Raw genomic sequence first — 17,857 nt, 5'->3', positions numbered from 1 at the left:
GATTAAGGTGGTGAGTGGTGGTTTGGGTGTTCCAAGGAAAAAGAAGAAAAAGAAAGGGAAAATGGGGTTAGGGAGAAAAAGGGCGGTGGCGCACAGCGGTGGGGTTCCGTTTGGCGATAATGGTGCGACATGGGTGTGAAGTTGTTGTTTGGCCATGGTTCGGCTGTAGGCAAGGTGTTGGACGGTGTGGGTTAAGAGGAAAAAGAAAAGAAAATAAAAATGGAGGTGGGTCGTGGGGGTGGTTTCGTTAACGGTGGCGCGGGTTTAGCGACGTTGGTGCGACGAAGTGAGCTCGGCGATGGTGGGTACGACGATGGTGTGGGGGGCGACGGTAATGGTCGGTGATTTGGGGAGTGTTTAGGGGTTGGGTTTTGTTGTTGGATAAGATGAAGAAGATGGAGAAGAAATTGGGAAATTAGGGATTTTTTTGGGTGTTTTAATTTTATTTTTTTTATTTGGGTTATTTTAGGTTGGGTGAGGTATTTAGGTTAGTTAATGGTGATTGGGCTAATTCATGGGTATTGGGTTTATATGGGTATTGGGTATGGTAGGTTGTTTGGGTGGGGAAGTTAAATGGTTTGGGTTGATGGATATTGGGCTGATGGATGGGTAGTTTGGTATTTGGGGTTTGGTGGGTATTTGGATTTTTTGGGGGGTTTAGGTGAGGTGAATATTTATTAAACTTTGGGTTTTGTGTATTGTGGTATGTGAGTAAATGGGTTTGGGTAAGAATTTAGTGGATTTTGGTTTTGAAGGTTAGGAATTTTTTTTTTCCTTTTTTCACTATCACCAAATTAGCAAGTCGTGCCCATGCCACCATTATTTTTCGTCTTCTTGAAAATTCATGACCTCTATAGTGTTGCTGAAAACATTAATTTGACTAAGTTAAAAAGGAATTTATTTATTTATTTTCACCCTAAATTTTACTTAAACTAAATAAATAAGAATAAATGAAGATAAATTTGGGTTGCCTCCCAAAAAGTGCTTTTTTTAACGTCGTTAGCTCGACGACCTGGAAATTTATTCAGCTAGCTCTTCGAGGCCCAATTCTTCAACCAAGTGGACTTGGAAGTTTTCGTAAAAAGGCTTTAATCGCTGTCCGTTGACTTTGAAAATTTTTTCAGATTCCTCGATTTTAACCTCGACTGCGCCATGTGGAAATACGTGAGTGACAATAAAAGGCCCTAACCACTAAGTCCAAAGTTTACCTGCAAAAATTCTCAACGTAGGGTCATAAAGTAATACTTTCTGGCCTACCATAAATTGTTTGCGGTTTATCTTTTGGTCATGGTACGCTTTGACCTTATCTTTGTAAATTTGGGCACTTTTATATGCCTCTCGTCGAATTTCCTCGAGTTCTTGGATATGTAACTTGGGATACTTACCTGCAGCTTCCAACTCCATGTTGCATTGCTTGACCAGCCAAAATGCCTTATGTTTTAGCTCAACAGGGAGATAGTATGGTTTACCGAAAATTAGTCGATAAAGAGACATACCTATAGTCCTTTATAAGCTATTCGGTATGCCCACAATGCATCGTTAAGTCATAAACTCCAGTCTTTCTTATCCGGCTTAATGGTCTTCTCCAAAATCAACTTGATTTCCAGATTCGACACTTTTGCCTGACCGTTCGATTGCAGGTGATAAGCTGTAGCGACCCGATGCACTACTCCATACTTTTTCAACAGCGTGTCAATTACTTTATTGCAAAAATGCGTCCCTCGATCGCTGATCAAAGTGCGCGGTGTGCCAAACTTGGAAAAAATACAACTTTTCAGAAAATCGACTACTATTTTGGCATCAGTATGACGAGTGGTTTTTGCTTCCACCCATTTTGACACATAGTCAACAGCAACTAAAATATAAACATTACCGAACGATGAGACAAAAGGGCCCATAAAGTCAATGCCCCATATATCCAAAATTTCACAGACATGCACAGGGTTTAAAGGCATTTCATTTTTTTGGCTCAAGTTTCCTACCTTTTGACACTTTTTGCAAGTTTTACAAAATAGATATGCTTCACGAAAAATATTTGGCCAATATAGTCCACATTCAAGTACTTTATGCGCAATTCGTTTGGGGCCAAAATGCCCACCACATGCATAAGAATGAAAAAGTGATAGAATTGATTTTACCTTAATTTCAGGAATGTGTCGACGAATTACCTGGTCGGAACAGTACTTCAAAAGATAGGGGTCGTCCTAAATAGAGTATCGATACTCACGTTTGATCTTGTCTTTTTCAGACCGCGAAAGGTTAGGAGAGACCATACTTGTAGCAAGATAATTCACCATGTCTACATACCAAGGGAAAATTGTCTGGGCAGCAAGCAGGTTTTCATCCGGAAAATCATTGTTAAGTGGTGTTACATCCTTTGATGGAGGAATTCGGCTTAGATAGTCAGCTACCAAATTTTCACGTCCTTTCTTATCTTTTATCTCAAGAACGAATTCTTGTAGAAGTAGTATCCACCTTATAAGTCTCAGTTTTGCTTCATTCTTCTCGATCAGATATTTGAGGGCTGCATGATCAGAAAAAACCACAATCTTAGTTCCTAATAAATATGAACAAAATTTTTCTAAGGCAAAAATTATAGCTAGAAACTTTTTTTCAGTGGTTGAATAGTTGCTTTGGGCAGCGTCCAAGGTTTTAGAAGCATAGGAGATGACGTGGGGTTCTTTCTCGATCCTTTGTCCAAGGACTGCTCCCATGCTATGGTCACTAGCATCGCACATTATCTCGAAAGTATAACTCCAATTCAGTAGTTGAACAACAGGTTCCGAAATAAGCTTATGTTTGAGCGTGTCAAATGCTTCTCTGCATGACTGGTCAAACTCAAATTCTTTGTCCTTCTGTAATAGGTTGCAAAGGGATTGTGTAAGTTTTGAAAAGTCCTTAATGGACCGCTTGTAGAAACCTGCATGACCAAGGAAAGATCGAATCTCCCTTACAGTAGTGGGTATGGTAGTGAATTAATGATGTCGAAAATTTTAAGCATCTTTTTAAAATTTTTGCAAGATTAGTCAGACATACCTCGAAGGACTCCCATATACAATAAAGTCGTCCATGAACACCTCGATAATTTTCTCAATATAGTCTGAGAATATATTACCATGCACCTCTGAAAAGTGGCTGGTGCATTACAGAGTTTGAACGACATCCATCTGTAAGCGAATGTGCCAAATGGGCACATAAACGTCGTCTTCTCTTGATCCTCCGGTGCCACTAGAGTCTGAAAAAACCCTGAGTAACCATTAAGACAACAATAGTAAGACTTTCCAGCTAAACGTTCTAACATCTGGTCAATAAAAGGAAGTGGAAAGTGATCTTTCTGAGTTAAGGAATTCAACTTCCTGTAATCGATGCAGACTCTCCACCCGTTTTGGACTCGAGTGGGAACCATCTCACCTGTCGAATTCTCAATGATGGTTACACCGGTCTTTTTTGGTACTACATGGACTGGGCTAACCCAATTACTGTCAGATATAGGATAGATCATCCTAGCATCAAGTAGCTTTTGGACCTCTTTTCTTACCACTTCCATCATAGGTGGGTTGAGACGCCTCTGAGCCTCCCTTTTGGGAACAGCATTATCGAAAACCTGAATTTTGTGCATGCAAGTCGAGGGGCTCAATCCCTTGATGTCGGCTATCGTCCACCCTATTACCTCTTTATAGTCCCTAAGGACTCGTACCAAGTTTTCTTCTTCTACCCTCGAGAGTTTACTCGAGATTATCACCGGTAATGTTTTTCCTTCACCGAGATAAGCATACTTCAAGTGGCTTGGGAGTGGTTTGAGTTCCAACTCCAAAGCCTGTAAAATAGATGGTACGAGCTTAGTCTGTGAGGGAGATAATTCAAAGGTTTTACATGAAGCTTTCCGTAGTTGTGACGCCTCCATATGAGCTACTGTTTCGTGAATAGAATCTTCAATGGTTATCCACTCCTAAAGTTCCTTAATGGCATCAAAGTCCAAACTTCTACAAAAGACAGTTTGTAACTCATCCTTGTCATGATATTCCAAATGTAACTCGATTAAAGGATCAATATTATCAATGTTAGAAACATTAGAAATCATGCTAGGACGGTTCATGGCCTCGTAGACATTGAATTTTACTATTTCCCCACTGAACTCCATAGTGAGTATCCCACTTCTTACGTCAATCTTTGTTTGTGTGGTACTCAAAAATGGCCTTCCGAGAAGTATGTCAGATGCATTGGCCGAATTGTCATCCTCCATGTCGATAATGTAGAAGTCTGCAGGAAATATTAGCTCGTTTACCTTGACAAGAATGCCCTCTAATACTCCCTCTAGATGCACCACAGATCTATCTGCAAACTGTATTATCATGCCTATTTCCTTTAAAGGCCTGCGTTAAGTAGTTTATAAATTGAAAAAGGCATAACATTAATTGATGCGCCTAGGTCACACATTGCTTTTTTAATACCAACGCTACCTATTTTACAGGATATGAAAAACATACCTTGGTCCTTATATTTGGGCGGTATTTTTCGTTGCAGAACGGCGGAACATTTTCTCCGACACTTACCTTTTCATTTCCCAAAAATTTCCTTTTATTCGTGCATAACTCTTTTATAAACTTTGCGTATCTTGGAATTTGCTTAATTGCATCGAGAAGAGGTATGTTGATTTCCACCTTTCGGTAGGTGTTGAGGATGTCCTTCTCGTCTCGTTCCTTCCTGCATTGGACAAGACGTCCAAAAAACGGAAGTGGTACTGCAAATGACTTTTGTTGTGCCGGTTCCATTGGAGCCTTTGTGCCAAGTTTCTCCTTATCTTGACTAGTATCGTGGGCATGACTAATGTCGTGGCCGTGACTTGTGTCAGGTACGGGCTCCAAAACCTTTCCACTCCTTAGCATCATAGCGCTTGCATTATGTCGTGGATTTGGTTTAGTTTGGGATGGCAGCTTACCTTGGGACTCCAAACGGCTAACCGTGAGTGCGAGTTTACTTACTTGCTTGTCCAACTCCTGCAATGCATGTTAGTTTTTTGTTGGAATTTCTCAGCACTGTTGGCTAACCTTTCTATGATGGCTTCCATGGATGACTTCGGGGGTAGTATCTGTTGATTCTGCAGCGGCCTCTGTTGAAATGGTTGATTGAACCACGGATTCATCCTATAACTGAGATTCGGGTGATCTTTCCACCCTACATTATATGAGTTCGAGTAGGGGTCATACCGTCTTTGGGGCGGTCCTAGAAGGTTCCCAACAGCATTCGCTTGTTCTGCTGAATCCTCCTGTAAAATCAGATATGAGTCCGTCGGGTGGTCTGGCTTGGCACAAATTCTGCATAACCATGCTGGGCCTATTTTATCTGAAAGCAAAGTTTGAACAACATTAGTCAGCTTATCAATCTTATCTTCCAGAGACAAAGAATTTAACCCATGAACCCATCTCGTGGGTTCTGTAACCGGTCGGAATTGTTGAGAGTTGGCAGCCATGGTTGAAATTAACTCTCTCGCTCTTTAAGGCGTCATGTTGACTAGTGCTCCTCCACTTGCAGCATCTATCATTTTCATTTCCATCGGGAGTAATCCCTCATAGAAATACTACAAGAGTGACTGCTCAATTAGTCCATGTTGTGGGCAGCTCGCACACAACTTTTTATATCGCTCCCAGTAATTGTATAGTGACTCAGTGTCTTTCTAACGGATTCCTACGATGTCCCTCCTTACTTCGACTGCTCGGGCTGTAGGGAAGAACGTGTCAAGAAACAAACGAGACATGTCAGACCATGCATTGACAGATCCAGGAGGCAAATAAAAACAGCCATTCTGTTACTCCCTGAGGCTTCATGCTTGTGCACACCGTATGGAACTCCTTAAGGTGGGTATGCAGATTTTTGTTTTGTAGTCCACGAAAAGTGGGCAGTAGATGGATCAAACTCGACTTTAGCTCGAACGGCGGTCCCCCTCTCGGGTAGGTTATACATAAGGGCTGTTGTTCATCTGGTGCCGCTGCGAGCTGGCGTATAGTTTGTTCAGCCATGTCATCTGGTTCATCAAAAATTTCTTTGGAGTAAGATATAGTTTCAAATTCAGGATTTGGCCATTTACCACGTCGTATGGCTTCTTTTCGTAGTTGTCGGGCCAATTTCTCAATTTCTGGCTCAAACTCTAGATTTCTTTGTTTTGATCTGGTCATAAGGTAGACAAACAAAAGTTAGAAAATATCTCCAATTCTCGGCAACGGCGCCAAAATTTGATGGGCGTCGAAACCACCAAATAAAATTCCTACAAAATGACCCTAATTAGTAGTAAGAGTGATAGTAGGGCCGAGTCCACAAGGATTGGGTGCTATAATCAACTTCTGTGTATAGCTTATGATCAGATTACTTGTCAAGTCAAAGGTCGTGGCAATAGTCGTGCCCATGACTCCAATCGTACCTGCAAAAATTAGAAATAAAAGTAAACCGGGGGTTTTTCTAAAATGTTTAGAAACTAGATAATTGAAACAACATAAATAATTAAATAAATCAGAAATTAAATTGGGATTTGCAATCAAATGTAAATAGCCTTAGCCTTAGACTCGCTAAATTCCGTGTTGAGAACCGATCCTCGAAAATTAATCTTCTCTTCTAATCGATAAACTGGTTATAGCAGTTAAGAACGTCCTAACCACCAATTCTTCCTCTAGTAGCTGGTTCCGGTACATCCTGCAAACCAACCCTTACCGATAGTCTAACCGAGATACACGTGTTTCCGATTCAAGATTTCAGCAGCCTTGCATTCTGAAGAACACAACTCGAATTAACGACCTCAATCGCGTGGGTTGTTTAAACCTGATCACCTCTTCCTCGATTTTTTCTCGGAGATCTAGATGCAGCACGACCGATTCATTTCTCCAACTGTCAGAAAATACGACTCCAACCCAACGAGCTCTTTTTGACTTGAAATTGAATTATCCTGAAGGGATGAGTTGTCAGTCCCGATACTTAGGAAAAAGGTGAATATCGATTGGAAGGATTTTAGGCGCGAGTATGAATCTCACAATTCTCGACCACGGCCTAAAGCTAAGATAAAATTTAGTTAAGCATGAAATTGTTCATGCTTTGTGAACTTGGAAAGAAGATTGATGATTATGGTGAAGAAATGAATGAAAGGGACTTGGAGAGCAATTGACCCAATTATGGAAAAGAAACAAAAATTGGAGACAAAGCTACAAAATGCAACGTCAAATTGAAGAGAAAAGAAATGATATTCCAACTCCAAATTGAAAAAGGAAATAAGAGAGAGACTAATTCTATTCCAAGTAGAAGTAGGAATACAAATTAAAGGATGATTTTCTAAGAACTAAAAGCCCCTACTTATATACATAGGGTTTACTAAAAATAGGCTAAAACTAAATTAATAAAATAAAAATAAAATAAATAAAATAAATAAAAATAAATAATAAAACTAAATAAAATAAAATAAAATAATATCTTCTATTTTTAGCTTTTTACAAAGTCAAAATTGATGTCAAATCCTTGGCTTTCCCATCTTTATGATTTGGCCCCAACTCAATGATTTATCTTTCAATTTGGCCCATTTTTTCTCATTTTTGACCAATTGCATCCCTGACAATATTAAATCATAAAAACACCAATTAAGTAGGGATTAATTAAGAAATAAGCCAAATTAAACACAAGAATCATGTAAATTAATGTACTATGTTTATCAGGGTCTAAAAATCCTGTTCATCAAATCCATAAAGATTGCAGGTGCATTCGTTAATTAGAAAGGCATAACTAAGAACTCATAGTGGCCACACCTTGTTCTGAATGCAGTTTTCAGAATGTCTAAATCTTTTACTCACAACTAATAATAACCCAATCTCAAATCTATCTTTGAAAACACGGTAGCTCCTTTCAATTGATCAAACAAATCATTAATTCGAGGCAGAGGGTATTTATTGTTGATAGCCACTTTGTTTTGTTGACAATAATCTATGCACATTCTCATCGTGCCATCTTTCTTTTTCACAAACATAACAGGAGTACGCCAAGGTGAGAGACTCGGTCTTGCAAACCCTCTATCGGTCAACTCTTGAAACTGAGACTTTAATTCTTTTAACTCAGTCAGAGCCATTCTGTATAGAGCTATCGAAATCAGAGTAGTCCCGGGCACTAATTCAATGCCAAATTCAACTTCTCGTATCGGAGGTAATCCCTAAAGTTCCTCAGAAAACACATCAGGAAATTCACAGACATCAGGCACTGATTCAACTTTCCTTTCTGACATTTTCGAATCAATCACATAGGCAAAATAGGCTTCACGACCTTTTCTCACAATACTCAGAGCTTTCATTAATGAAATCACAGCCGCTAACCTATTTAAATCACTGGATTCAATTCAAACTTTTTCATCATTCTTACATTTCAAATCAATAGTTTTCCTTTTGCAATTCACAATAGCATCATGCAAAGTTAACCAACCCATACCCAAAATTATATCAAACTCATCAAAAGGTAATAACATCAGATCGGCCGGAAAACAAATGTCTCGAAACATTAACGGACAATTCTTGCAGACTTTATCAACCAAAACACATCTGCCTAGGGGGTTCGATACTTTAATTACAAATTCAGTAGACTCTATAGGCAAAGTCTTACTGGATACTAAATTCATGCATATATATACGAATGTGTTGATCTAGGATCTATCAAAGCAATCACAGAAGTATCATAAAGTGTAAATGTACCCGTTATAACATCGGGAGATGAAGCTTCCTCACGAGCTCAGATAGCGTAGCCTCTAATCTAACAGTAGTGTCTTTTGTTCCCCTCTGATTGCCACTTACATTACTCGTATTTCTAGTAGGTATACCACGAGATGTAGTGCCACTTGGCCTCGAATTTTGCACAATCTCTTGCTCGACAGATTCAGGGCAATCACAGATGAAATGGTATAACGATCCACATTTGAAACAAGCCTGATCATAGAATCTACAATTTTCGGGATGTCTTTTACCACAGTGTTTGCACTTAGTTTGCACTAAGGGCGATCAGATAGAACATTTCCAACACTGGCAACAGATGTAGCTGGAGCTCTGAAACTCAAATGCGATCTCGTACGATCTCTACTCACATCCCACATTAGCCTTTGAATGGCTATAATCATCTCGAAACTTCTTTGATGTAGATTGAAATGGCTTTCTCAATGATCTCTTTCGCACTTCTCTAGCTTCTAAATCAACTCTTCTTTTCACATTCCCGAGCTTTTCAGCTTTACATGCTCATTCAACAAGCATTGCAAACTCTTTTATCTCAACAATCCCGACTAACAAACGAATATCTTCATTCAAACCATCTTCAAATCTTTTGCACATTATAGCTTCAGTTGAAACACATTCTCAAGCATACTGACTCAATGTTACAAATTCTAGCTTGTATTCTGTAACAAACATACGGCCTTGTTTAAGCTCAAGAAACTCTTTACGTTTCTAATCGATAAATGTGACAGCCCTAATATGGCCCTAGTCGGAAAGTGGTTTCAGGACCACAAAACTGAGTACCGAAAGTAATCAAATGTTATATTCTGTGTTTATTTCATGTGAAAGTGCATGTGTGAAAATTTCATGCTTTGATTTTTCCATTTGTGAGTGAAATTATGAAATAGGACTCATGTGAAAATTTTTGAAAATGCTATAAGCTAATTTGTAGTGGCCAAATAACTTATAGTATGAAATAGGTGGATTTGCATGTCAAATTTCCCACATTAAAACATAGTGGCCGGCCATGATGGGCATGATAAGCATTTGTGCAATTTTTTTATTGAAATTATGACATGAGTATGACACAAATATTATATGTCATTTTGTGTCATAAAATGTTGGGTAATAAAATAACAAAAGGATGGAAGGGACAAAGTTTGTCCATCTTTGTTCTTCATAGCCGAAATTGAGAGAGCAAATAGGAGAGGAAACCTTTGAGCATTTGGTCACTAGGGGAGGAAAATTGAAGGTAAGTTCATGGTAGTTTGCTTCTATTTTGATGTTCATGGGTTCTTCTTGATTCTACCTTAACCCATGAAGCATACTTTTGATTTTTGGTTGTGTTGTGAGCATTTGGTCATGAATGGAAATGAAGGAAATGGTTGTTGTTTCATGTTCTTTTGATGAATAATGGAAGATAGGTGAAGTTGAGCCAAACAAATGAGCATGCATGTGCCTTAGATGCTAAGGGGGAAAATTGGCTAACATGTTGTGTGTATTATGGCCGAATGTGAACTTGGATAACATTGAGTAATGTTTGTGCTTTAAAATGATGAAATGGAGATTATGCTTAAGTGAAATCATAGGTATGTGATAATCGATTTGTGATATGCATGTTTGAATAACGTGCATGCAAGTTATGTGTGAAAGAGTGAATTGGTAATAAATCTGCTTGGGACAGCAGCAGTAACATAATTCTGGAAAATCAGCATAAATTGTGGGAGATGATTTAGAAGCTGAATAAATTATGTAATTAAAGATTAATGAGTCTAGTTTCTTATAAAAGAAACTGTGTAAGCAAAAGAATTTCCGATAATGAGATATTTGAAGTGATGTGGGACAGGGTCAGAATGACTTCTAGATCCTCTATTCTATTTTTATAAAATCATTATAAATTGTAAAAAATGATCATAAGATGGAATTTATATGATTAGACTCCTTAATGAGTCTAGTTTCAAATTAAATAAACGAGAACATATTTTTAATTCTGTACAATGAGAAAATTGATTCGTAGTGAGGAGTGGTCAGATTAGTCAAACAGTGAAACAAAGGAAACTTTAAGAAAAATCTGGTATTGATTGGCCAAACCAAAAATTCTTAAAATTTTATGGATAGAAGATATATGAGTCTATCTTCAGTGAAAAATAACGATAATTGATTTTGAGTTTCGTAGCTCCAGTTATAAATGATTTAGTGACTGTTGCTTAGGAAGACAGCTTGTAGTGAAATTATGATTATGTGGTAAATATTGACAAAAATTTGTTAATGAGTTGCTTACTGATTTCTTATAAGCTTACTATGATCTGTATATGTGAAAGTCGAATATATATATTATATATTTTGAAAGTGATGCTTGAATAGTCGAATAATGACTAAGTTTAAAATTGTTGAATTTAAGCTCAAGAGCATAGAGGGGCAAATTCGGATAAGGGAAAAGAGAAAGTAATCAAATAGCCCGTTGTAATCGTTCGGCAACATTCGAAGTAAGTTCTTAAGTGTTTAAGCTTGGTTCCTTGTTATATGCCTAAGAGCTAAATTAATATGGCAGAGAGAATGTAAATTTAATTTAGTTAATGTGTCGAATATGTAATGATTTAAGGCTATAAGCCGATTATGGCTATTATGCTTAAGTTGAATTGGATTTGGAAATTTGATGCACTAAATGAGTGTTACAATGAATAAACTATGTCGTATATGTGCTGGTAGAGATATCACGATTTGTGATTATTAAATATCTAAAGGAAACCATGATGTGTATAAAATTATTTTTATTAGTCCTTTGTGGTAGCTGAATGTGGCTTGGTACTAAAGTGATTAAATGTGAACTTCGATGAGGTAACTGTTAGTGATCGATGATATAAGTTACGCATTGTAATATATATTTGGGTTTCAAACCTAGCAGGCGTAATGCCGGTGAAATGACATCGGACTTAAAGGTCTAGCAGGCTTATGGTCGGCGATGAAATCAGGTTATTACCTAGCAGGCAAATTGCCGGTAAACTATTAAAAGTGTGGTGCTATAAGACTATGGGCTAATACGATATGTGGATTCGTTCTGTAAAGTAAACTATTCAGGTACGAACAACCTAATTAAGTACATGTGAATTAAATGAATTTGATGATTGATGTGAATCAAACATATAAGAAATGGTTTCATGTTTATGTTCAACTATGAGACCTTGTGTTAAATCGACAATCGATTTCGTTCAATACATTAAGTTGGTCAGGTATGCGATATGTACTTATGCATGTTAAATCGATTGGAATTGAATCATGAATGTGAATTGAGAAGAATAGGTGAAAAATGCCTATGTCATATATATGAGTAATGTGACACCCCTAATTTGACCCTAGTCGAAAAGTGGTTTCGGGACCACAAAATCGAGTCATAAAAATAATTAGCCGTCATATTTTATGACTATTATATGTGAATACGAATGTGTGAAAGTTTTAAGCTTTGATTTAGTAAATTGCATGTGAATTTAGTCAATGGGACTTATGTGTGACACTTTTAAAATGTGATAGTTAATCTATAAGGCTCAATTAGTGCATGTCATATGAATAAAGGGTTTGCATGTCAAATATCCCTTATTAATGAGTAGTGGCCGGCCATGGATGGGTCATTGATGATAATATGAATTCTTTTATTAGCACTATGAGTTTAGAAAATAAAAGAATGAATTAAGAATGATAAAACATGAGGTGAGTGGGAGGAGAAACCAAAGTTGTCTCCCCCTTACTCCCCATTGCCGTGACTAGTGAAAGAGGAGAAAAACAAAGTTCTTTCTTTGTTGTTCAACTTGACCGAATAGAAGAAGCAAAGGAGGGGAAGAAAATTCGGTCACTTGAATCCTTAGGAAGGTTAGTACATTGTGTTGAAATTGTGAAATAATTACTTGTTTTAGGTAAATTATCATGGTTCTTGCTTAGCCCATGCAAAAATTTCCACTAATGATGGGTGAATAGAGCCTTCGGCTAAGGTTATAAGGGAAGAAATTTTGATTGCTTTACTTGAATCTTGATGATGAATGTATTGAGGAAAGAACTTGGTCTTTCTAAAAATATGAATGGTTAAAGTTCATACTAGTAATAGCCGAATTAAAGAATGCTTGATGTCATGAGAAAATGCTGTTCATGTTATTTGGATGAGAAAGGGTAGTTGGGTGAAGTAGAGTCTAGCAAATGAGCACATATGTGCACTAGTTGCTAAATGAAGAAAAAATCGGCTAACAAGGGAGTACTAAGGCTGAATATGATTTTGAATATTAGTGGTGTAGTTGCCGAATTTGAACTATGTAGTTATTGAGTAATGTGTGTCTTTTAAGTGATAGAATTGAGTGAATGCTTGGAATGTGATATGTATGAATTATGTGTTAAATTAAGGTTTGCTGAGCTAGCTATTAAGATGAAGTGAAAATGTTAGTATTTGATTGCTAATGTATATATGTGTACTAGCCGAGCTTTGAATTTAAATAATGGTTGGAGCACCATGTGTTGTAATAAGATTATTTGAGTGAGATCATAGATATTTATATGATGAATTCGATTGTGGATATACATGCTTAAACAAGATGCACACATGAATGAATAGATAGCTTGGTGTTGCATGTATTCGGTCATAAAGGTGCACATGAGGAAATGTTAGATTAATTGTATTAAATTGCTCAATGTGATTAAAAATGCGTATGACCATTTTGTGTTTGAGCTAAAGGTGGCCATATGACCTATCAAACTCCTTGTCATATTCGGCCATAAGCTAGCATAATGAGACTTTAATAAGTTAAATTTGTTTGAATTAGCTCAAGAGCTTAGAGGACCAAAGTTGGATAAGGGAAGGGAAAAAGTGATCGAATAGCCGCCGAGATCGTTCGACCACATCCGAGGTAAGTTTTAAGTGATTAAACGTTGAGTAAATTCAATTATAATAGGACATGATGAGTTGATTTAATAAGATATGAATATGTGGCCATGATATGTTCTAAGTTCAAATGGTAAGTTCTTAAGTGTTTGAGCTTGGGAATTTAAGGGTAATTTGAAATAGTCTGCTTAGGACAGCAGCAGTAACGTGACTTTAGAAAATCACCATAAATTTATGGATTTGAATTAGAGGCTGAATGAGACATGAAATTAAAGCTTAATGAGTCTAGTTTCTTATAAAAGAAACCGTGTAAGCAAAGGAATTTCCTATAATGAGATATTTAAAGTTGTGTGAGACGGTGTCAGAATGACTCCGAAATCCCCTGTTCTGTTTTTAGAAAATCATTATAAATTGTACAAAAAATTGTTATAAGATAAAATTTATATGCTTAGACTCCTTAATGAGTCTAGTTTCAAATGAAATCAAATACAACACATTTTGAATTCTATAAAATGAGAAATTTGATTCGTAGTGAAGAGTGGTCAGATTAGTCAAACAGTGAAACAGGGGAAACTTTAAGAAAAATCTGGTATTGATTGGCCAAACCTAAAATTCTGGAAATTTTATGGGTGGAAGATATACGAGTCTATATTCAGGAAAAATTAACGGAAAGTGATTTGGTGTTTTGTAGCTCCAGTTATAAATAATTTAGTGACTGTTGCTCAGGAAAAACAGCTTGTGCTGAATTTGAGATTATGTTGTGAACCTTGATAAACTTGTTTTAGTTGCTCACAAGCTATTGATTAAACCCATACTTGAATTCTAAATCGTGATATTGTAAGTTCTTGAGTAATAGAGCTTAAATTATGATTTGATTAGATCATGTTTTAAACAAATCAAAATCATGCTCTTTGTGTGTGGCTATTGAGCCGAAATTGCAAGAATGATAAGGGTCTTGTGTTTGAGTTTTGCTAACGAAAATGAAATACGAATGTGCCATGATTTATTGTTAAATGTGCATGGTTATTTGAATGATGTCTGGGCTAAGTCCCGAAGGCTTTGTGCTAAGTGACCATATCCGGACTAAGATCCGAAGGCATTTGTGCGAGTTACTAAATCCGGGTTAAGTCCCGAAGGCATTTGTGCGAGTTACTATAACCGGGCTATGTCCCGAAGGCATTTGAACGAGTAGCTATATCCGGTTAAATTCCGAAGGTATGTGATTTGGGAATGAATGATCTTGCTGTAAAAATTTCAGTTAATACGCTTGAAACATCCCAACATTGAGGTATGTTTCGTATGTGCTTTGAATTAGTTGAGCCCTTACAAATAAGTATTCGCTCAGTTGATAAATGAGCTACCGGCCTTTGGCTAAGTTGATCTTTGTGTATGAATAAAAGGGTTGGTAATGTGAAAGTGTATATATGTGATAAGGCCGAATGGCCAATGTGATGAATGTGAAAGTGTATATATATGTGATAAGGCCTAATGGCCGATGTGATGAATGTGAAAGTGTATATATGTGATAAGGCCGAATGGCCAATGTGATGAATGTGAAAGTGTATATATATGTGATAAGGCCTAATGGCCGATGTGATGAATGTGAAAGTGTATATATATGTGATAAGGCCTAATGGCCGATGTGATGAATGTGAAAGTGTATATATGTGATAAGGCCTAATAGCCGATGTGATGAATGTGAAAGTGTATATATGTGATAAGGCCGAATGGCCAATGTGATGAATGTGAAAGTGTATATATATGTGATAAGGCCTAATGGCCGATGTGATGAATGTGAAAGTGTATATATGTGATGAGGCCTAATGGCCGATGTGATGAATGTGAAAGTGTATATATGTGACAGGGCCGAATGGCCAACGTGATGGATGTGAAAGTGTATAAATGTGATAAGTCCCGAAGGGCAATTGTGTCAGTACTATATCCGGGTTAAAACCCCGCAAGCTTTATGCGAGAGTATTATCCTGATTAATGTCCGTAGGCTTCGTGCTCGTACTATATCCGAACTTTAAAGCCCGACGGCTAAATGCTAGGATTCAAGTAAGACTTTGATATTGAGTATCTGCATTAAGTTACCATCAGATAAGTATTATGTATTCAAGATGTTCAGGTACGTATTACTTACTCATCGGTGGAGTGATTTCGAGGTGAATTATCAGTATCAAAGAGGTAGGTAAATGTGATTAATATTATAACTCCAAATGTGAGAATGTGCTTTGGAAATATTTGACCATCTAGGTCATTATTATTCGAAAGTATATATGTGGCAGCCAAGTGTTGCGTTTAATGATATTATAGATCGAGATGAAGCTCTAGATTAACTTCATCGAACAGTTGAAATGAATGACCAATAATAGTGATTGAGAACACTTTGTCTTGCTTAAAACATACTAAGCATTAAATGCTTACTCCGTTCTTTGAATCTCTGTTTTATAGATTTTGGTTCGTCAGCTATCGGACTCGGGATTATTGAAGTCGAAGTCGCCCACACTATCAAAGCCCTTTTGGTACACTTTTGGTTGAACTCTGAAAATGGCATGTATAGGACTACCCTTTTGTAGTGGGTCATGGACCCTTTGGATTTGTATAATTTTGGATAGCCATGCGAAAATGGCTTATATATGTTTGAGCATAATGTTATAATCATTTGGTATGGATATGGTTATTGAGAGGTGTGGATATGCTTAACAAGGATTGGCCATGGGAATGGTTAATCACTATCATAATTTGTGCTATTTATGCTAAAATGGCTAGTTGAATCATGGAAACTATGAAATAGGTAAAGTCTACCTTAAAGGCAGATGCTGACAGCAGCAGTGATGTAGATTTGGAAAATCACTAAAAATAGTAGGAATAGAATTAAATAGTGAATAAATTATTTAAATGAACCTTGATGAATCCACTTTCATATGCAAGAAACAAAACGGTCATATGAGTGGTATGTTAAGAGATAATTAGGTTTTCGTAAGACAGGGCCAGAACGGTTTCTGGATTCCCTGTTCTGACTTTGGAAATTCATTATAAATTAACCAGAGATAATTAGGAGTCATGCCATATATTTATAGATTCCTATTTGAGTCTAGTTTCTATAGAAACAAACGGCATCAGCATTGAAGCCCTGTACAGGGAGATATCCAAGTCGTAATGCATGAAGGTCAGTGTAGTCGCACCCTGTAACAGGGGAGACTTTAACTAATAAACTGTACTAATTGGCCCGACCAAAAATTCTATAAAAAAATATGTAGATGGACATATGAGTCTAGTTTCAGGGAAAAATTACGAAACTGATTTTTGAGTTTTATAACTCAAGATATGATTTTTAAGGTGACAGTGACATAGTTAGCCAACTGCCTGGAAATTTTTAAATTGGACTGCAAAGAAGTGATTTAAGTCTACAAACCCCTTGTGTCTGACTCCGGCGACGGACTCGGGTACGGGGTGTTACAAGTAAGGATAAAATCATCGTAAATTATCGATAAGGATGGGCTATGTGCGAAACCATCTTATAATTGCTAATTTGAATGGTTGTGTGCAAATCACTGAGCAAGATGTATTGTATTGAGATGATGCTTCAGTGAAAATATACATATGTTCTTTGTGTTGAATGAATATCAAATTAAAGTTATGAGCAGTATGTGACTAGCATATCTAGTCGAATTTGATACTATTAAATGATGAACAAAGATATGTGTTTCAATGTGGAAATTAAACCCTATGTGGTTGAAAGGATGAAAATCTTTGTTCTTAGATATGTGTTTCAGTTATACATGATTGAAGTATAAGATATGAAAGTGGGAAAGAACAGGTGAATTGTCTATCGAAATGTGATATTCGGGCTTCGGGCCTAGCAGGCTATAATGCCGGTGAAATGATATCGGGCTTTGAGTTTAGTAGGCTATGATGCCGGTGAAATATTATTCGAGCCTTTGAGCCTAGCAGGCTATAATGCCGGTGAAATGAAATGATATGTGAATTCGGTGTTCCTTGTAAGATAGGGATTTAGCCGAATGTTTAAGATGAAATACTAGTGTATTATATCATGCTTATATGGCCTAATGGTAAGTATAACATGTTGGTAAATATGCAATGTGCTTTTATAATCGATTGATAAGTTTGAAATGATTGTGAGTAAAATGTTATGCATAAACTATCAAATGCTAAGTGTGAAAATGAGATGAAAGAAAAGTGTTGAAATGTGTTAATATATGATTAAATATGCATGATATTTGTATCTGGCATAAAGACCGTAGGCTATATG

The 17,857-nt window shown here is 37.0% G+C and overlaps 1 protein-coding gene across 1 annotated transcript; it reads right to left on the bottom strand.

The window, feature by feature from the left end:
• Window positions 1-3,949: 3,949 nt before the first annotated feature.
• LOC107917350 (uncharacterized) lies at window positions 3,950-4,889 on the bottom strand. Its single transcript, XM_016846707.1, has 2 exons — window positions 4,488-4,889; window positions 3,950-4,342 (listed from the first exon to the last, which is right to left on the bottom strand). Exons 1-2 carry the CDS (start codon window positions 4,887-4,889, stop codon window positions 3,950-3,952), a joined length of 795 nt encoding a protein of 264 aa, XP_016702196.1.
• Window positions 4,890-17,857: the final 12,968 nt, after the last annotated feature.

This window comes from Gossypium hirsutum, chromosome A01 (assembly GCF_007990345.1).
Source record: "Gossypium hirsutum isolate 1008001.06 chromosome A01, Gossypium_hirsutum_v2.1, whole genome shotgun sequence".
NCBI lineage: Eukaryota > Viridiplantae > Streptophyta > Magnoliopsida > Malvales > Malvaceae > Gossypium > Gossypium hirsutum.
Note: the sequence above shows the minus strand (reverse complement) of the source record. Positions and strands in the feature narration are given on the sequence as shown.